The following is a 21,678-nucleotide window of genomic DNA, read 5'->3' as shown; positions in this document are numbered from 1 at the left end:
AGTATTTCTAGATCTCCTGTCTCAAACATTTAAGGGGTTGGAACCACAGGTTCTATTCCATTAACAATGGAGTCTTCCTCCAACACAAGGAAACTTCCTCTAGAGAAAGAGGCACCTGCCACCAGCACAAGGCTTTCTGCATTGGCAGAAAGATCTGTAGCTAACAAAACAGAATCTCTATATCTAAACCAAGGCTATTCTCTCCCTTTCCCTAGTTTCGCATGCAATTAGGTTACATTTGTTAATGTCTGTAACATTTGACCGTGTTGATGAAAAGCATTTGTGGGCAGAGGAAGAATAAATGAATTCTGGTTTTACCTTCTATTGGGCAACATCAGGATCTGAAACACACAACCTGAGCTTGCATTTTATACATATGTATACTCTAGATGTGAAAAAGACTATGCATTTAAAATTCTGTTTTTAACGCTTTTTCATGCTTCCCAGTCCCTTTTTGCACATTTTAAAATAACAACCCATTGGCTATTTCAGCAAGAGCCTCATAAATCTATTAAAAGTTGAGTGATCTCTTGATCATAATAAATGTTAACTGATTGACCTATTAAAAGACACTACACTGAAGTTTTATATCAAGGAATCAAAGTGAGCTACTGAAAGGAAAAAAGCCAACCCTGCTCATGTGAAAACCTTAGAGGAAATGTTTCAACTGAGCACTTACCATTCATCCTTGGTGAGGTCAGCTCTCTCAAAGACACTCAACAGACTTAAACCAATGCGTTCATCCACTGACTTGAGAGTAGCCAACAGAGTCTAGAATAAAGCAACTACAGTAAATATTCATTTCACCATCATCAAAATAATTTTAGCCTTTTTTACTGATTATTATAAGAATGCCTGGTTCAATGAAACAATTGCAAATTTTCTGCAAGAGATAATGCATTGGAAATAAGTACCTTAAGTGTTTGATTGTTGGTGGGGTTGTTATACTATTTGCTGCTTTTTGTTAATTTAACTGATTTATTATGCCAATAAAGGCTTTGAAATTGAAATAAATATACATGACATTACAGGGGCAAAAATGTAAACTATCATAACACTTGTATTAGTGCAGGTCTAATGCAGAATCATATACAAATTGTGTAATCTACAAGAAGTATAATTAATACTGAAAGAAAAATGACACAAGAATATCTGGATTATTCTCTGAATATTATTATTACATTTATTTTAAAATATCTTTCCATTGGACTAATGCTCTTAGCCCATCATACAAAAACCACACTCACAAATTATAATTAATTCAATATGTTTAAGATTTCTCTGTAATTACTACAAGTATTTCCAAAAATCATCAGAAAGTCAAATTCCCCATTATCAGTATTAAGTCTGTTAGAAACTCCAAAATTTACATTCTTTCTCACACAGGTAGAAATATATGAACATTTGGACATTCTAACTTCTAAGAACCATACACAGACACCCTTTTAGCATACAGTGGTTTAGTGAAGCACTAGACTAAAGAATCTCCTTTCTCAGAGCTGTATCCCAATATAAACCACACGTTTCCAATTGGCTGTTCATGAGCTGAAGACCTACCTCTAAAGTACTGAGAGTAGACATAACCACCTCTAGATTATCATCCTTAAGGCGCATCAAAATTGCTTCTTCTATGAAGGCATCATCAAAACCATCCTTAAGAGAAAGAAAAGGAAAAAATGGCTTTGTAAAATCACTGAAAGAGCAAATAAAGAAAGTTCTATTCAATGGGGATTACATCCAGGAAACTGTTCTTAGCACTGCTAAGTGTTAATTTTCAATGAAACATCAGACACACAATTATGAAATAGTTATGTGTCAGCTAAGGGTCAGGTCAACCACAGGACCACAAGTGTACCATCAAACTACAACAATCTAACACTTGGGGTTGTTTCAAACACTGTCGCAAACAATAGTTAACCATTTTTTTCCTGCATTCCCATGCATAGCCTTCCATTGGAGGTGTGACATCATGTGCACAATATCCTTGGTGACTAGAGAGAAAAGTAGCGGAGGGCCAAACCCACCCCAAGTGCCAATACAGAGGCTGGCAACATACCAGTGTATTATACAAACTTAAACTACAGTAGCTCACTCCAATAGTGAGTTTAAGATTGACCACCTATGTCTGAGTTCATATGGAGAGGCCAACTAACTTTATTAGTGAAGAATATGAAAATGTTGTCCTACAAATAGCCATGAGCTACAATGTAGCATCAACAATAACAGTACTGATAATTGAGAATTTACTTTTGGCAACTATGTATATTTCTGTTAGAAGTGTTTGCTAAATTATTAAGAGTACCCAAAAAAAAGTTGAAGGAGAACCAACCTTTGATGTTTCAATAATCTCTTTCAAATGCTTAACTGCGAGAACTCTGACGGCTGACTGGGGATGATTGAGACTAAGTAGCAGAGATGTGTCAGATTCCTCCAGGAACTACAAATACAGATCACAAATACTCAGAACAACCATTGGTAGTTACCTGTGAAGGGTCCTTCCCCTCTGAGCGTAACGAGGTCATATTGTGGGTGGTTCCCATCGTCCCATCAGGAAGGAAGGAAATTAAATTTCTTCCTCTTCCTGTGGAGAGGGACTACCCCAGAAAATTACTTTGACTCACCTGATATTTTCCACCACTCATTGAAAGGGAAATAAACTGGTGGAAGAGATCTTGCTCCTTTTGATTTCGAATTACTTTCAGATGTTCCTCCAGAACTAAATCAAGTGTTTTAGGGTATCTGACATATGCAAAGAAAATATTATATGTTACATAACCTTCCGAGGTGCTCTATTTATTGAGACTCTAGTATGCTAAGAATATTTTAGAATTTTTAAAAAAACACACTAAAAGTATCCAAGTCTTCAATCAGGATAAGGAATTTTAAAGAAAAGATAGATTTATTTATTTATTCTTTAGACTTTTATACCGCCCCATCTCCGAGGGGCTATATTCATTATTACTTATCCAGTTCTTCCTACAAAGAGCACAGAGTAATGTACATAGTTGTCTCTTCCTAATTTTCCCTCACAACAATCTTATGAAATAGGCTGGGCTGTGAAAGTGTGATTGGCTCAAGGTCATGCACAAAGTTTCATGGCAGAGTGGAGATTGAACTTGGGTCTTCCAGATCCTGATTCCATTTTAATTCAAACCAATTTATTAGGAGTTACAGCCTTAATACTGTAACTGTGGAAACCGGGGGGTGGGGGGGTGGAGTGGGGCTGAAGCTGCCCTGGAAGGGTTGCGACAGTGTCCACACCACTGTGAAAACTGGCATGGACACTGGTGCTACAGGACTTACCTCGGTGGCCAGCCACCACAGCACCCAAACCCGGAAGCTGGCCCCTGTGATAGCTGGTCGCCACTTCAAATGCCTGCGTCAGATGGAAGGGGGTGCTCCAGGGGCGTTCCTGGGGGCACAACCAACTTTAGTTGGCTCACAAAGGACTCTCAGCCTGGGAACGCCCTCCTTCAGCAGCACAGATTACACCACAAAAAAATGGTGGTGTAAGTTGTTTTTCACTATGGGTTTTCCCAGGGGAGAAAGGGAGTTTCTCCTTCTCCTAAGGTGGCCATGCCACTCTTTGGAGGCAGCGCTGTGGCACTGTCCCCAGCTGCCGCTCTACTGCCCCCTCTCCTTTGGATTAGGCTGCAAGAGTATTCCCCCTTTTGGCCATAGTCTCACAGAATCTCCACCTGACACTCCTTTATATTACAGATGCATGACCTGCAGAGTTGAGTCTGACTGAGTAACACCAGCATCTTGCAATGTTCTCAATATTCTTCACAGAAAATGTATCTTACTTCTGCGTACAGCTCACACAAGCCTGACTATTTTCAGGAAACAGTATGAATACAGCACACATGATTGGCTCGAAGACAGAGTCACAAAATTGTTCTAATCATTTAACTTTTTTATATCCAATTTAAAAATTCATCTTAATTTAAAAAAATTTTTTGTTTAAGGTTATTAATATAAATAGTGCTTTGCAGAGCATGAAACAATAGGTATTAGGAGACAGGTCCAACTGCCATCAGCAGGTATATTGACCATGAAAGCATCAGAAATCACTTACTTTCTTTCAAAAAGTCTGATGAGAGGAAGTAGTTCTGTGTTAATCTCTGCCATTGGGGTGGGATCACTCATCACACCATAGGAGACATAGTCCTCCAGAAATGTACTGAAATTGTAAGAAAAAGAATAAACGATCTCTTTAGAGAAAGAAGATATACAGTTTTCTCAGTCGAATAAATTAGTAACAGATTTTCTTCTTTGCATTTTTTAAAAAAATATTCTTGATTCAAAATGACTTTTCCTTCAAGGCCAAATCTGAAATGCAACATTTTACAATTTTATTCACAAAATATTCAAAGGAAATAAATGCACATAAATCTCAAAAATGTTTGCAGCTACAAATTGATAAATCTTGGCAAAAATGGTGACGACAACTCAGTACAATCTATTAGAGTCCATCAAGTCAAGCCCTGGAAGTGATTCGAAGTCCATCTAATTCTATCCATTAAGCACATCAAATAAAATTATTCAGAAGAAAGGTTAGCTTACCTTGCCAATAAATGATCCAAATCTTTTTCTAGAGGTATATTTGTAATTATAGCTTCTAGACACTTGATGGAGATTTGATTCTCTTCTTGCATTTCTGAAAACAGGTGGATTTTATAAAGAAGCAGTAATGATTATCTGAAATAATAAATGCATTTAAAAGGAAAATCTTCTAATACCAGTGCTCTAATAAAGAGCCATAGTAAAGCACAACATAATGCTTGCTGATCTGGGGGAATGATACAGAGCCACCAGGATCCTGAAGGAAACTTGCCACTTTGCTCTACTTTTACCCCAATCTTCCTCCAAAGAATTGACTGAGGTGTACTGATTTCCCCCGTCCTCTGTTTTGTCTTCACAGCAACACTGTAAGACTGAAATAATGTGATAACACAGAAAGCTTCCATGGCAGAGTGGGGGATATAAACTGGGCTTTCTGAGTTCCTAGTTGGCCAACCTATTGTTGACTTCTGAAGGATCCAGTTTCTAACAGGATCCTGCTTCCAAGGGACATAGATCTAGTTCCTAAACCTAACCTACAAGTTGAACTATGAAGTTAATTAACATACCTTTCTTTCCATAAATAACCGAGTGAACTAGGTGTGGCAACATGTAACACAAAATTGGACTGACATCATAAGCAGCTGAAATTTCATGAAGAGTAGTAACCAAGTCTGGAATATTACACAGATGGGTAAATGGCCTGCACGAGAGAACATTGAAATGAATTCTTAAATCTATTAATGATGTTTCAGCTGACATAATCAGGTTAAGGAATCCAAATTCCACCAAGATTTTAAGGCTTTGGCTTTATTGGATCAATGTGAAAATGAAAAGTACATCGCTGGAACATTTAAAGACAAGAGATACATCGTAATGTAGAAGTACATCACTTTAAGGAATAAATTTCCATTCTTCATCATGCTGATTTATAATCAGGCAGGACCTCCCTGAGTTGTTTACTCACAAGGGCCTTAAGTTTAGGCAGCCATATCTTTCAGGCCTTGCTACAGGGCCTCAGGACCTTGAAGAGAAAAGCTCTTTAAGGTCTTTCCAGTCAAGCAATCCTTCTGGTTTTCTGGTGAAACTGATGCCACTCTAAAGAGTTCAACCCTCAGGTGTTCGTTTACAGAGGTTAAGTGATGACATTCCCTTGAGAGAAAATACTAGGCCACCGCAAAATGTTCTCAAACTTTTAAAAACGTTCGAAATGAAGTTTGTTGATTTAGAAATATACTAATTAGTGCAGATGCACAAAAGTGGAATTTGAAACAGAAACTGAAGAGAAACTGTTGAGAGGGGAATTTAATAAAATGTGAGTTTAACAAAAACTGAATTTCTTATTTAACACAGATCTTGGAAATCCTGCTCATCCTATTTATTTCAGATTTAGGAGGCAGGATGTTTACCAAACACAGTCTCCAAGCAACATCATTATGGTAAACCTAAAGCTCATAGACTTGCAGATTTTTCAAGAAATGAATAATTGCAGTGCAAGTTTTATAAAATTAAACATAAAATAAGTGTGCAAAAGTAACTAATTTAGAAGCTGCTTCAGTGACTGAGCCCAGCTTTGTATAGGGAGGGAAGGGTACTAAATCTAATAAATAACAATAGTAATAATGATTAAAGAGGCTTCCCCATCCCCATAACACTTGGCTTTTTTCCCAAATGATGTATACTGACTTTTTCCCAAGACCTTCTTCCTTTTGACTCTGTAGAAGGATGATCAAACAGCCAAGTCCCTCTTTGATAAGGGAGGAAGACTTGGCCAGAGTCCTGCTGATCTGGAGTGCCAAGGCATGAACTAAAGACATCTCCATGGTCATCTTCACAGCCAACTGGCCAACTATCATATAGGTTGCAGCTCTATAATCTACCAATGAGGATTTCAAACCCTGCAATAAAACAAAGATGTTTCCAGAGCAGTATTACACAATTTAGTTTGGAAGACACAACCATATCACAACACTTGTCTTATTTAAAGCCATGTCTGTGCTGTATGCTGAGGACAAGGAGCTTTAATGCAAGCAGTCTTTCCCTTTCAGCAGGCCTGCTTGGAGCTGTCACCTCTACTGAAGTGAATAGGAAAGCTTGGCAGATAAAGCAGCTCCTGTATCTGGAAGAGAGCACCAGATTGGGCAGAAGAAGAAGAAGAAGAGTTTGGATTTATATCCCCCCTTTCTCTCCTGCAGGAGACTCAAAGGGGCTTACAATCTCCTTGCCCTTCCCCCCTCACAACAAACACCCTGTGAGGTAGGTGGGGCTGAGAGAGCTCCGAGAAGCTGTGACTAGCCCAAGATCACCCAGCTGGCATGTGTGGAAGTGTACAGGCTAATCTGAATTCCCAAGATATGCCTCCACAACTCAGGCAGCAGAGAGGAAAAAAACCCATTTCCTCCAGATTAGATACACGAGCTCTTAACCTCCTATGCCACTGCTGCTCCCAGTTAACATAGAGGATTTTTTAATATAGTGTGTTTGCTTTATAGTTATGCCCATCTTACCTAGTACAAAATACCTAATAAAAAGATAACGTCTGTAATCTGAAGAATAAATCACATTGAGGAAAAGTGCATCATCAGGTACCTTTTGGATGTAAGGAAGCAATTTGGAGACTATAGTGTCTGTTATAGTTTCTACAGCCCCAAGAGAAGACACAACTGTGGAAGCATAGAAGGTAAACAGGACTCTCATCTGTGATAAACTCCCAGGATACAGAGAAAAGGCCTGCCAATAAAAAATAATTAGAATAATAATCACCACACAAACTGAAAAAATTGCCTGATTTACATATTCAGCACTCAGAGACACTATACATACAGAAGGGAATTAGTGCAGGTGGAGCCTCGGGACCAATCGCTGGTGGAGCCTCGGAACCAATCACATGGCCCCATGTGGACAGTCCCGAAGCCACCACAGCCCGCAGGGGCGGCTCCTCATGGAGCCACCTCCAGTTGGTTCTGTGTACTTTCCTTTTCTCCCTGCGAAGCTCTGGTCAGAGGAAGGGGCACGCCCATGCTGCCCTCCAACCCATGGGGGACAGACGGCAGCATGGGCACGTCCCTTCCTCTGTCCAGAGCTTCACAGGAGAAAAGGTGGGTACACACAACAAACGGGAAGCCCTTAAAAGTGGTGCCCTCTTGCCGGTGCACTTTGCACGGCACCAGCAGGAGGACGCCACTTTCAAAAAAGCAGCATTTTCCCGCTGTTTTTGAAAGCAGCATTTTCCTGCTGTTTGGGAGGGATGAGTACGGTGCTGCAGTGCTGCAGCAGTGGCAGCTGTGTGAACAGCGCTCCAGGGACGGTGTTTTTACTGTCCCTAGGGCTCTGTTTTTGGACTGCGCAGAAACGGCCAAAGTTGTGATCTGAGAAGACTGTGAAAATTAAAGATATGCATTGGTTATGTTACTATATGTACATACTATACTGTACATACTATATGTACATACTATACTGTCCCTACATTTTTACAAACAAAAAGCCATTGTTCAAATCTCTCTAGTATAAGTGGGCCAAGGAATAATGATTTCAATCAAAGTTGGTTCCAACATTATATCATTTTCTTATTTCCATTCAGCAGATTTGTTTTGCTTATTCTAAATATTTAAACATATAAATGAGGAAACCCACGCACTGACGTTAAATTGCAATAGCATACCAACCTTTACAGATTGCGTAACTAGACTGCATAAGAAATCCATGAAGCCCAGGTCTTTGTAGCAGTGCGTAATCAAAGTTCCCCTTGCCAAAGGAACTCCTGGTTTCTATCATTGAAGAGGCCAAAGAAATAGATTTAAGAAAGCTGCAATCATTTAGAATATAAAAATATGCAGAGAATCTGTGAACTAAATTTTGCTCTCACAACAGTATCCAAACAATGCAAAACAGACTGCAGGAAGCAGTTCTCATTCACACAAACTTTACACCACTTTGAAGCATATTCATTTTGTATAATGAAGTGGAAGTTTATCAGTGCTGCCCTGAATGCTACGATTTCTTCTAGCCTACCTGCCGATTGGTTTTCTGTGTTACATGAAGATGACCCAGAACTCATATTCCACTGATCTCAGTGATATTTGTGTACATACAATTAGAGACACAAAACGAAAAAGCAATAGATCTTTTTAAAAACAAAGAAGTCCAAAGAGGCAACCATAAAGGTTGTTACCAAAATGTTTACACAAAAAAGCCATTTCAAGTTGGCAATTATACTGGCTCGAATCCAGTGACCATCCAGCACAAGATACTTGTGCATGAGGAGTTTCGTTGGATGCCCCACCTTCCAAGCAGCTTCTTCTGACCCCGAAAGGTTGATTTATGGGTCTAGTGGGGAGCATAGACAACTAGCCACATGGGATGAGAGATGCAGAGGATGGGGACCAAATAGGCCATTCCTCCTTTTCTCATCAGTAGAGCTGCATTTACAAAATGGGGGAGAGTGATTTTGCCCCTTTCCAGCTATGCACTGCAGCCCCCTGATGTCCATTACTCTCAAAATGTATTCCAGGAATCTAGGAATCAACTTTCCAGGGTTCAGAAAGGACTAGTTGTAGGAAAAAATGTACCAAAGACCTGTGCTCTTTCCACTAAAAAACAATTAATCCAACCAAACACAACGTTTACCTTTAAAATAGCCAACATGCAAAAGAGATAAAACATAACTCACCTGTAGAGCTTTAAACTCATACACTAACACTAAGACAACGTACCCAGGTGCTTACAACAATAATAGATCAAAACATTAACATTACAAAATTTCAGATATTTTTTCACCTGAATTGGATGCAACCAATGCCACCTGTGAGTTGGGTCACTAATTTTTAGAAGCTGAACAACTCGTACAAACAATTTAGTCTCATGGTAAGGGATTACACAGCCAACCAAGCTGTCCTGGTTGTAGAGATGGATATGAAACCTAAATAAAATAAGTAAAACACATATGTGTGAATAAAAGCAGGCATTTCTGAGACAAAAGAGCAACTTATAGTAGCTGTAACAACCCTGTGTACCCTAACACAGCACCTGAATTCTCAACATTTGGGTTTGTGACCTGATTATTCAAAGTGCCAAACATAAAGTTGATTCTCTGTCCCCCTCCCCATAATGTGAGAATTGTATAGACATCTGGAAGAAAGCCAGATACTTTCACATTCACCAGAAGACTGTCTCCCTTTTCTGTGGGGGCTGGAACTAATTAGGGGATCACATAGGAAATTCTTAATTCAGAAAGGTTCACTGGAAACAAGGTTTGAGAGTCCTTGATTTAGGCAGACATTAATGGATTACCTATGAATCAGCCATTCGAGGCACTTCTGTGCTGGTTTAAGCATGAAGTAAGGAGACACATGAATCAGGAACAATGAAATATTTTCATCCAGTTGCTGGTTTACTGCTTTAGTTTGGACGCTGCGCTCCAAACCTTTTGACATCTGACTGAAAAGTGTTGTCTGAAACATCTCGAAGGATGGATCAATGCCAGTCAGCTCTTCTAGGCCAGTGCACCCTGTCAAAGATAGGAGAGTCATTTCAATATCTCACACCAGGGTTTTTTTTTGCAGAACTCCTATGTGAAGCAGAACTAGAGGGCATCAGATCAGACCAGATTAAACATAAAGTTCTCACATAACCGTAACTTCAAACTGAAAATACATTCCCATATCCAGATGTAAGCCCTCTGACCAATCCTATAAAATATATATATTTCTCACAGCAGTATATTTTCCTTTAAAAATCATATTGGCAAAAGCCAGTTGCCAAAAGCACTCCTATGGGTGTAGGTAGCCGCATGATCACCTGACCACAGCCAAAAGGTCAAAACTACTTTAACAAAAGCTAAGATAATGAGTTACTCCAGCATAACCTGGAGGTCTCATTTGAGTCACGAGAATGCTTGAATAGAATAGAATCTTTATTGGCCAAGTGTGATTGGACACACAAGGAATTTGTCTCCGGTGCATATGCTCTCAGTGTACATAAAAGAAAAATACATTTGTCAAGAATCATAAGGTACAGCACTTAATGATTGTCATATAGGTCTAGTAAGCAATCAGGAAACAATCAGTAGTAATGAAAACATAAAATGTAAAATCATAAAATAAAATAAAATAAAATAAAATGAAATGTCAGCACAGGCTATAGTCATACAGTCATAAGTGGGAGGAGATGGGTAATAGGAATGATGAAAAAAGTAGTGCAGTAATTATAAAATAAGTATATAATAAATAGTTTAACATTATCATTGGGAATTATTTGTTTAACAGAGTGATGGCATTAGGGAAAAAAACTTGTTCTTATGTCCTAGTTGTCTTGGTGTGCAGTGCTTATGCTCTGTAGCGACGTTTAGAGGGTAAGAAGTTGAAACAGTTTATGTCCAGGATCGCGAGGGGTCAGTAAAATATTTTTGCACACAGCCCTTTTTTTTGACCGGTGCAGTATACAGGTCCTCAATGGAAGGCAGGTTAGCAGCAATGGTGTTTTTTCTGCAGTTCTGATTATTCTCCTCCTGAAGTCTGTGTCGGAATCCTTGTTGGGTTGCAGGAGACCAAACCACACAGTTATAGGAGTGCAAGATGACAGACTCAATGATTCCTCTGTAGAACTGTTATCAGCAGCTCCTTAGGAGCAGTTTAGGAGGCTTCCTGAGTTAGCAGCGCCAGAAAAGAACATTCTTTGTTGTTGCTTTTTTTGATGACATTTTTTGATATTAGGTGACCATTTTAGGTCATGAGATATGATGGAGCCTAGAAATTTAAAAGTCTCTACTATTATTGATACTGTGTTGTCTAGTAAATTTGTGAGAGGAGGTGGGATGGGAGGAGTTTCATGCTCCTGAAATCTACCACCATTTCTACGGTTTTAAGTGTGTTCAGTTCTAGAGTTGTTCCAGTGGCACCCACGGCAGAGCTAACGTTGTTCAACCTCCACGTCTGTTATCGCTTGGTTTCATGCGTTGTCTCGAATAGAAGGACCAATCACTGTTGTATCATTTGCAAATTTCAGTTATTTTAACAGATGGATGCGATTTGAGATGCAGTCATTGGTATACAGAGAGAAGTGGTGAGAAAGTACACAGCCCTTAGGGGGGGGGGGGCCCTGTGCTCATTTTACAGGTGTCTGATGTAATTTTTCCTAGCTTCACCTGCTGTTTTCCTATCCTGTTAAGGAAGCTTGTGATCCCTTACAAATATGCTCAGGAGTACTGCTACTGGCTGATTTAGTTTTGGTTAGAAAAGAATGTCCGGTCTGATAGTATTGAATGCCTAGAACTAAGAAAGTCAACAAAGAGGACCCTTGCATAGGTCTTTGGCGATTCAAGATGCTGTAGGATATAGTGCAAGAAAGCCATATTAACAGCATCGATCTGTCGATTATCTGTTTTGCTTTCGGTATGCAGAAATTGCAAAGGGGTCCAACAGTGGATCCGTGATGGTTTTCAAGTGGTACATCCACTAGCCTTTCAAAAGTTTTCATAACTTCACAGATGTTAAGAGCTAACTGTGGTCTGTAGTGGGATTTCAGTTCCTTGATGGGAAGGCTTCTTAGCCCGGCACTGGGGCCGATAGTGGAGGTGTTTGAAGCTTAAGGAAGGAACATAAGCACATCTCTAGTGATTTGTTGAAGATTTGGGTTGAAAATAGGGGGCCTGAATTGGACAGCACAGACTTTTTAAGCAAGAAAGGTGTTATCTTGTCTGGGCACCTGTGGTGCTTTTCCAGGCTTCTGTCTGTGAAATAGATCTTGCACTTCCCTTTTCTGAGAATCACCAGGGGTTGTAAACCCAATGAAATGGAGTTCAGTTGTAGGAAGTTTGGCTATTGTTGGTGCGTCAGAGATAGGAGAGGTTGTGGAGAAAGGTGACTGTAGATTGTTTTTCAAACCTACAGTAGAACACATTCAGATTAGGATCTGCCAATTGCTGATTTCCTTCCAGCTTGGGAAGGTGGTTTTGCTGTAACCGGTGATATTTTTGAGAGTTTTCCACATGTTTGCTGTTTCGTTTGGTGAAAACTGATTTTTTAGCTTTTCAGAGTAGTTTCTTTTTGCTGCTCTGATCTCCTTTGTTAATACATTTCTGGCCTGATTATACAGCATTCTATCACCCTTTCTGTAGGCCTCTTCTTTGGAACGACGTAACTGCTTAAGTTTAGCTGTGAACCAAGGTTTGTTGTTACCTCACCTTGCTATAGAGACTGTTAAAGACAAAGAATATGGAAAGCCACTTTAGCATCAGATACTGTCATTTCCCTATCTCTTCTGGAAACCAAGTCATCAACAGATGGTTGCTTCTCTGCATCTCCTCTTCCCATTGTTATGAATTTTCCTAAAGCACCCACCTTTCCCCGGTCTAATGTCTCAGCCAAATAAGAGTTACTCTGCATAAAGCCATTCTGTGCTTCCTGATATAATCTAGGACCAATTGACTCCCATTGTCCACAAAGGTTTTTGAACATAATAGAAAGGAAGCTCTTAGATAGGGAACTCAGCCCAGCAAGCCCAGCATGCAGGAAGTTCAAGAGGAAATTTAGAAAAATGAAACTTTAAAAACTCACTTGTTCCCACCCTACCTGGGCAAAAGGGTATAATAAAAAAGTTCAGTTTACCCCAGCATGTGCCTCTTACTAGCCTACCGCACCTTCCTTGGTCTGGTCAGTTTGAGGGAATACGATATAAGGATCCTTCACCTGGATTCAGATGCTGGTCATTTGAATCCTTGCCTTCTACAAGATCTTCTTCAGCTGAATTTAGGTAACGTATTACCCTGAAAACCCCCCTCCATTTCTATCATCCAATCTATCTTTAAACCCTTTTTTTATATACCAGGAACTTGAATGTATGTGCTCTTGTGTCTTACTGTGTGTATGTATTTTTGAACCAAATTTATATAAATATTTTAAACTCAATTTGGACTCTTGCTTCTCTGTGGAATATTCACTGCCAGAATTCCTTCCCCGTATTATACAGTCTAAAAGATCTCCTCCTGGCCCCTCTCGCTGCCAACGTGAGAGCTCATTCCCTTTTGCTACTTATAAAATCCTATGTGTGCTGTTATACTTTTAGCAGCTGGTGGAGAATCCCTTTAATAAAACCCTTGCCCCTGTTAGGCCAGTAACACAGAACAGGAGAACAGATATTCCTTTCTTCTCCATGGTATGTTTACCTAAACCTTATTAATATCTTGACCAGTTTGCATACATGTTATTTTAGCAATCATTCATTCATAGAACTTATCCCAGTCTATGTAAGAGATGGAAGGGGGTTGTATCTCACTCAAGACCAATCACTGGGCTGCCTCAAAAATGCAGCCCAATCTCACAGACAAGACCTGACCATTCTCCCTAGTCAAAGGGGGGAGGAAAAAATCAGTGACAATCACTACAGGCGACAAAGAACTCTCACCTACGCTCTACTTACCTATGGCAAAAAAAGTTTCCCTGTCAATATTAGCAGCTTCCTTGCAATCAAACAACAGTGATGCCGCTTCTTTTCGAGAGAAGAGGCTAGGATCATTCTGAGGGAGTGCAAGGCGCTTCAGCTGGTGAGCAAGAGACGTCATTTTTTAAATACTCCTGTGGGAAAACAGCAAGTTATAAGCATTCACAGATCCAGCAGCACTAGGTAAAACAAAATCAAAAGATTTTTTGCTGGTGTCACAGAAGTCTAGCATTAATCAAAATGAAATCTAACTGAAAGCCAGTTAGATTTAGTTAGAATTACATCATCATCATCATCATCATCATCATCATCAAACATTTCATGCCACTTTTCTACCCCATCAGGGTTCACAAGCTGGCAAACATCAAAACATTTGAAAATTTGAAAATACAGTTAAAATTATAAACTGATTCAATTAAAAACACATAAGCACAAAAAACTCTAGAAGGGGGACCAGTAACGGCTATTGGAGGTATGACAGGAAAAAAAGAGTTCACCTGCTGGCCAAAGACACACAGAAAGGGAGATGAGTCTCTTAGTAAGGGATTTCTGATGTTTTGGCGCAATGACCAAGAAGGCACTTTCTCAGAATGCACCACATCAAGCTTTGGGGAGTGGGGGAAGCTGGGCCTCCAAAGATTAGCAGTGTGTACAAGCAGGGTTATATAAGAGCAGGAGGTCCTTAAGGTGTGTTGGTCCCAGGCCATACATAGCTTTAAAAATCAGTACTTGAACCTTGAATTGAGCCTAGAAGCAAATTGGAAGCCAGAGTAGATGGTACAAGACTGAACTGATGTGGTCCCTACAACTCACTCCAGTCAACCCTCTGCCTGCAGCATTCTGTACTAATTGTAGCTTGCAGAGAGTCTTTGAGGGTAGCCCCATGTAGAGAGAGCACTGCAATAGCGTAATCTAGATGTTACTAAGGCATTCACCACTGTGGTAAGATCTTTTCTGCCCAGGACTGGCCACAGCTGGCTCACCACTTGAAGATGGTGAGAGGTCTAGAAAGCCCACTATCATCAGTGGAACAGAACAGAAGTCTAGCCCACTAGGAATTAGGACTGAAATCCAGGTTTCACCAGCAGACTTGCTGAGCAGGTTCGAGCAAGAATCTAGTCCTCAGTTCCAGCCATCCTGTCTCTCTATGTCATCTGTAATAAAACTGACCTACTCTGCAGTAAACTACTGAAAAACTAATCCTCAGAATATATGTAATATTCTTTGAACATTCATAAAAAACTCTGAATAGCATACCTATTCCATTTTATATTTATACACATGCATGTCAGGAGCACCCATGATCACATTTAAATGTAATGAAGCCAAGGCAAAGGATTTTTCCTACGAAGCTTTGCATGTGCCCCACGTCTCATTTAAATTGGGCTGCAACATATGAACTAAATGGTTAATTAGTATACCAGACACTCATAACCCAGATGGATGTTACGCTGCATACTCAAGACTGCAATAAGACTTGGTTAAATATGCCACAACAGAACCTCAATGAAACTTGTGGATTCTCCTTAAGTGCTATTCTATCCAACTACGTTTCATCATATAAGCAGACACACTAAAATAACCCTCTTGCCCAAATCAGTTGTGCCCATGCACAAGTATGGATGCAATAGTTGTGGACACTACATAGTTTACAAGTAGTATTTTAGCACAATAAGAGGTGTGTCTATACATGTACAAAAGCCATCAGGGAATTTTAACCAGCAGCTTTGACTTTGATACCCCTGTTGCTGACTAGATTGCTCACTGATCCTATAAATATTCCACAAACTTTGATGAGCTCATGTTCCAAGTAACTGTATTCAGTCTACAGCATGGATGCTTCAAACTTTGCCCAAACACACATTTGCTTTCTGTGGAACACAGGATTACTATCCTAACAAAACAGATTATGAATTAGGAAACCTTTGTGCATGTTGCTATACATTCTTGAAGGACACTAATCCAGAAGGTAATTGATTAAAATAGTATAAATTTCCAACCATGTGTGAATCCAGCTGCATTGCTCCAAGTATACAAACTGAGCATCCTGCCTGTGTTTGCAATAGGTGTGCATTTGACACTAAGACTGAATTCAAATGATCAAATATTACACGGTGAAAATTCATTAGTGAATTGTTCTGATTAGTAAGGAGAAAATCCTATTGAATATGCACTGTCATGGCATCCAGTCATGATAGTTTTAGAACCGGAGACACCTACTGTACACATATAGATAGGTTGAACATACTTCACTGATTTAGGTTCTCCAGGAAAAAAAAAGGCAGCATGAATCTAAGGTCATAGTCCACTCTGAAGATATGTTACTAATTCTACCAGAGAACCAGAAAACATTTCTAGAAATAAATCAACTGTTTGAATTAAGGGGCATCTGTACAAGTGGCATCTAAAACCGGGAATGAACGATCCTGTAAATTAAGGGGCATCTCTAAAAGCTCATTTGTCTATGAGCCACTTTGGTTTCACAGATGACAAGGAAGCTCAATGAATTTATTAAGAATTGTAGAACGATCCTCTACACATCTGCTTGAAAGTTATCAGCATTTAACTTAGTACAACGTATTACCGCAGTTACTGACTGGGTCAGGCTACAACTTTTATTGGACCCGGCATTATGTACAGAGCACCAATCGTATTGGTGCTCTGTACACAGCATCAAAAAGATACAGTTGCCGGCTAAAGGTCTTACAACTTTATTTCCAAATCCTTTTTGCTCCAACTGGGGTGCGACTGGGAGCTCTATGAACATCGCTTCAGCCAATTACACAAAAGTAAACGGGAAATGAACGATCCTGTAATTTCTCTCCACCAGGGAAGGAAGATGAGAGCTGTTGTCGTCCCAGAAAAAAAACGCCCTTTTCGCAAAAAGTGGTGAGAATCCCCAGGAGTCCTTATAGTTAAGATACCCTAAAGAAAGTACTTACCTGCGGCACGCAAAAACTGCACGTTCTCCTCCACAACCGATTTGTGCTTCCCACGTGTGAGGCACGCAGCAGATGTTTGACCTTTGACTCGGAAACATAAGCGAGAGAGCAGGTTCTTCCGCTTCGGCCTTCGGAGGGCAGCAGGGAGGAGAGCGGAATCGCTTCCCTCAGGAGCCTTATTGTGCTCTCTGCTGCCACCGTGAGGCTTGTGACTCTGCTGCGCATTTGACTGAGTCTTCGGTAGCGAACTTGGATCCAAATGGAAGGAAGAGGTTAGGGTGGCGAATAAGCTTCCGTGATCACTTGCATAATAAATGATTGGGATTGAGAGGCAAACAAACTACAGGCATAAACATAGAAAATGAAACAAGCAAACGAATTTAAATTTTTCAGTCATAAAAGGAAGAAGGTGCTCAGAGAAGTGTTCATGGCTCTGTATATTCATTCCACTTTACACGAAGTACATTATATATATATATATATATATATATATATATATATATATATATATATATATATATATATATATATATATATATATATATATATATATATATATATATACACACACACACACGTTTATTTAATCTTTTCAGTCATTACAGTATACTCATTAAATTCTATACAATCAAATCAATATATCTTAATGTACATTATATAGTTAGTATATATATGAATTATATATCTGAATATATAAATTATAAATGCATTAGCGTGAACAGAACTGAAACGAAGGACATCAAAAGAAGGAATTTATCTTGCCATTAAAATAGTACACTGAGGCCTATTCATTAAATCCAATATTCCATAACGTATACACTTTGTAAGTGTTGACAACATTTTGTGAACCAATTATATCTCCTTATTTATTTAAATATTTCATTAAGAAGTCCCATTTTTTATTAATTTTTTCGGGCATGTTTCTTATTTTCCAAGTCAGGCTGTCAATAGACATTATGGATGTTATTTTTTTCCCCATTCTTCCGCTTTTGGTATTTCACTTGATTTCCATATTTCTGCGATCACTATTTTTGCAATTGTTGCTAAATAGAGAAATAAGTTAATGTTATTAATTATTACTTTGTTACTGGACATTCCTAGAAGAATTGTTTCACGACTTCTTTCCAATTTTGTATGAAATATTTTATCTGGAATGTCAATTATCTTATTCCTGAAGATTAGTTTTGACGGCATTCCCACCACATGTGGATGAAGGAGCTCATTTTCTTTTTGCAGTTCCAACATTTATTTTTATCTGTCTTGTTAAATTTGGCTAGTTTTGCAGTGGTGTAGTACCATCTATGGAATATTTTTTTATAAAATTTTCCTTTAAATGAATTTGTTATTTCTTTCCCAGTATTTGTTCCATTCTTCTAGTAATATTGTTCCATTCTTCTAGTAATATTGGCCATTTAATATCTTTGGCCCACTTTATCTATTCACCAACAATTATGGGAAACTCTGGAACGAGATTAAAAAGACCTAGAATGATGGTGCCCTGTACAGCTATCCTTCATGGGAAGAATAAATATTATCAAAGGTGTCATCCTACCCAAACTAATTATTTCAGAATCTACCAATAATCTTATGTGTTAACACAATAAATAATTGGGAAAAGGATCTATTGAAATTTTTATGGGACAACAAAAAGGCAAGGATAAATTATATCACCTGAAGACCATGATTCGATGGGTACCATCTGGAGGAAAGTGAAAGTTCTCCAAAGAAGACCTAAACAAGTCTTGCATCTCATGGGATGAAATTAAACTTGTCACAGCCAACCGAAATTGGAGAACTCTTGTTGCCCAATTTACCCAGTTGCACAGGCAAACAAAGTCTAAGTTTCACCTATTTTAGCAATTTTATGGGCTGGTCTTAGCCTGAGCCTATTTTATGAATATAATATTAGGCTGTTTGATGTGTCTTTTTTCATACGATTTCTAGGCTGAGACTGGTAACCAATTACAAATACAGCCATGATAACCTTGGTCATAATTTAAGTTGTAGTCAAAAATACCTTAATAAAGAATTTAATATAACATAACAAATGCCTCACTGGGGTTCAACTATTAAACATAAGATAACAAACATAAGAAAAATAAACTTATGCGTAATACACTGTACTGAAAATGAATTGCAACTTATGAGAACCCTGCACAGTGTTAGGAGGAAAACAAAATTTTAACTTTAAATGTATACAATATTTAATTGGGGAACAAGTTCCCTGCAATGCACTTGTTACAATGAGACATGAAACCTCTTGCAAATGTAAAGTATTAATCACAGTGCATTTCCAATTGGGATAATACCAAGAGGACTGCAGCCATAAGGAGTTAACTGTTTGTGATTGGCTGGCTGTGAAAAGCTGAACTTTAAAGACTGTGTCAGGAGAGTTTGAGGAGGGTTCTGGTCAGAGTGTCAGAGTGAATGGATGTGTGCCGATTGGATTCCGTTCTAAGTTGGTTAAACTACTCTGAGGGACTGGAGGGTCAGATTAAAAGGAGAAGCTGTACTACGTCCCTGGTGAAAACAAAAACAGTGACACTGAACAAACACACGGGTTGCTTGGTTGTTGTTTTTCTCTAAGAGAAACCCCATTGAGATACAAAGCAGGGATGCTTATGAGAGTGGTGGGTTTTTAATATAAAGGTAGAGAAATTGGCTTCCTGAGAGTTAATTGGAATTCCTTATCTATTTAAGCAACGTATAGGCAAGACACATCTATGGTGAGATTGTCTTAGAATCAGTGTTTGAAACAACTGTGTTAAAATATTTACCTGACGGTAAAAGAAAAATCTTTCAAACAAATAGAAAGACAAATTGACTATTGTGTCACCTGAGCCAAAACTGACACAACTTGTATATAGTAACCACTCAGTACAAGCTTCTTGTTTATTAATAGTTATTCCTTTGCCAACATAATTTTTCTTTGTTCCTGTAAATAAAAACTTTAACCTCCAATGCTGTTTTTATTTTGGCCGTTTCCGCACAGCCTCCTTGCGCCCCCACGCCGCCAAGAGTGCGGGCGGCGTGGGGGCGCAAGCCCGTTAAGCATGCAAGCATCGCGAGCGGGAGAAGCGGAAGGCGACGGCGGCGAAGCGGTCGCCGCGGAGCCGCCTCTGCGCCCTCCCCTGCCCCACTCATGGTGTCTTCCTCGTTGCCTGCTTGAGCGTCGCCAGCCCACGCTGCCCTCCGGCCCTGGAGGTGAAGGACAGTGTGGGCGGGGCTCTGGCAGCTGGCGACGAAAGAACACCGTGAAGTGAAGCGAGAGCTTGAAAAACGCTCCCTCCCCACCAACAACCCTTTAAAGGGTTGTTGTTTAGGGCGGCTTGACGCCGCCCTGGGGGGAGGGAAGAAGAGTCAGGTTGTGCGAACGGCGGCCTGGGGGCGCCTTTTTTGGCGCCCCCAGGCCGTCATAAATGGGCCGTGCGGAAACGGCCTTTCTGACAGAAGGAAAAGGGGTTATTTTTGAGTTCTCTTACAGTGGTTTCTCTGCCTGACTGAGAAGTGTCCAAGTGGAACAGCTGAAGAATCTTTTAGCAGGGTCACAGTCTAAGGGCTTTCTTATCAGCCTCCTCTGTATTTTGGAAGTTCTTTTCCTATCTAGTACCCTCTCAGTACAGGCCTTCCAATGTTAAAGAAAAACTCATTTATTCCAAAAGGCCTTTGAGTACCGTTGGTGTTTGCCCTTTTCCTGGGTTTTATTTGCATTGTTTTAACTGATTGCTTGTTTGTGTGTACTGTTGACTTTTATTTTTGAAGATGATGGTTTAATCTGCTTGTTTTATTTTTAAGCCATCTTGAGCACATTGTCTGTGAAAAGGCAACCTAGAAATCTCCTAAACAAATAAAGAAATTAGGAAGAGGCAAAAGTAAGGCTAGAGTGGAGAGTCCTCTGTGGGCCTTGTGGAGATTCCTCTGCGGGCAGATGTGGTGCCCAAGCATGGTAGGATTGGGGTATGCTGAAAGAAGGAATTACTGCAAATACAAATTTATCTGATGTGTCATCTGTCACAGGAAGGATGAGGATCACTGAGCCCACATACACAGATGTTGCCTTGTTATATTACTGTGATGATTTAGAGGGTAATTTACACCATGTCTCCTACTTACTTTGACCTTGGAGTCACTCAGTAAATCAAGCTGTATGCTGTGATGCCAAAAGTACAGCATTTCAATGAACTTTCTAACATTACTTCCACATTGTGTACTTTTTGACAGGCTTTTTGGCCTGTGAGCTGAATGAAACTCAACATTTCCCTGTGAAAATTTTGGTGAGCCCACAAACAAAAGACTGGGGGAATATGAATTTTTGGGTGGTCACAGAAAAGGCTCACCCTGAGGGGAAGCATCTTCTGTTATTCAGAGGAGTGGTGGCATGGCATGTGCAGCTGGCAACCTCGTATACTCACCACATGGTGGGAGTGCAGCACTACCACATGGCTGCCCAATAGAGTATAAACTGTTGGGTGGGCGTCTGCAGACCCTTACCAGGGGCAGGGGCAGAAGCAGTTCTGAGGAATGGAATCACCCCTCTGGGAGTAAAAAATAAGTCTGAGAGCTGACTCAACTACAACCCTGCTTTGGGAATGGATCAAGGGAGCCCTGCCCCTGAGCTCCACCCCCGTGCTAATAAAAGCAAAGGAGACAAGGACGGAGCCTTGCAGTGGCTTCTGCTCTCCCCAGAGATGCTGGGAGTGGGGGAGGGCCTTGGGGGGGCGGTGTCCTCAGGCTTCCT

The 21,678-nt window shown here is 39.9% G+C and overlaps 1 protein-coding gene across 1 annotated transcript in view; it reads right to left on the bottom strand.

Annotated features, from left to right (window-relative positions):
* HEATR1 (HEAT repeat containing 1) overlaps positions 1-17,034 on the bottom strand; it is a 52,746-nt gene extending 35,712 nt beyond the window's left edge. Inside the window, exons 1-14 of the mRNA XM_048505133.1 lie at positions 16,941-17,034; positions 13,978-14,132; positions 9,853-10,069; positions 9,340-9,481; positions 8,229-8,330; positions 7,153-7,293; positions 6,250-6,461; positions 5,133-5,266; positions 4,567-4,660; positions 4,079-4,183; positions 2,622-2,739; positions 2,330-2,437; positions 1,558-1,653; positions 680-771 (exon numbers count right to left, since the gene is read on the bottom strand). Coding sequence (XP_048361090.1) covers positions 680-771; positions 1,558-1,653; positions 2,330-2,437; positions 2,622-2,739; positions 4,079-4,183; positions 4,567-4,660; positions 5,133-5,266; positions 6,250-6,461; positions 7,153-7,293; positions 8,229-8,330; positions 9,340-9,481; positions 9,853-10,069; positions 13,978-14,119 — 1,703 coding nt within the window. The 5' untranslated portion in view covers positions 14,120-14,132; positions 16,941-17,034. The remainder of the gene's footprint in view (positions 1-679; positions 772-1,557; positions 1,654-2,329; positions 2,438-2,621; positions 2,740-4,078; positions 4,184-4,566; positions 4,661-5,132; positions 5,267-6,249; positions 6,462-7,152; positions 7,294-8,228; positions 8,331-9,339; positions 9,482-9,852; positions 10,070-13,977; positions 14,133-16,940) is intronic.
* Positions 17,035-21,678: the final 4,644 nt, after the last annotated feature.

Source organism: Sphaerodactylus townsendi, linkage group LG01, assembly GCF_021028975.2.
Source record: "Sphaerodactylus townsendi isolate TG3544 linkage group LG01, MPM_Stown_v2.3, whole genome shotgun sequence".
Lineage (NCBI taxonomy): Eukaryota > Metazoa > Chordata > Lepidosauria > Squamata > Sphaerodactylidae > Sphaerodactylus > Sphaerodactylus townsendi.
Note: the sequence above shows the minus strand (reverse complement) of the source record. Positions and strands in the feature narration are given on the sequence as shown.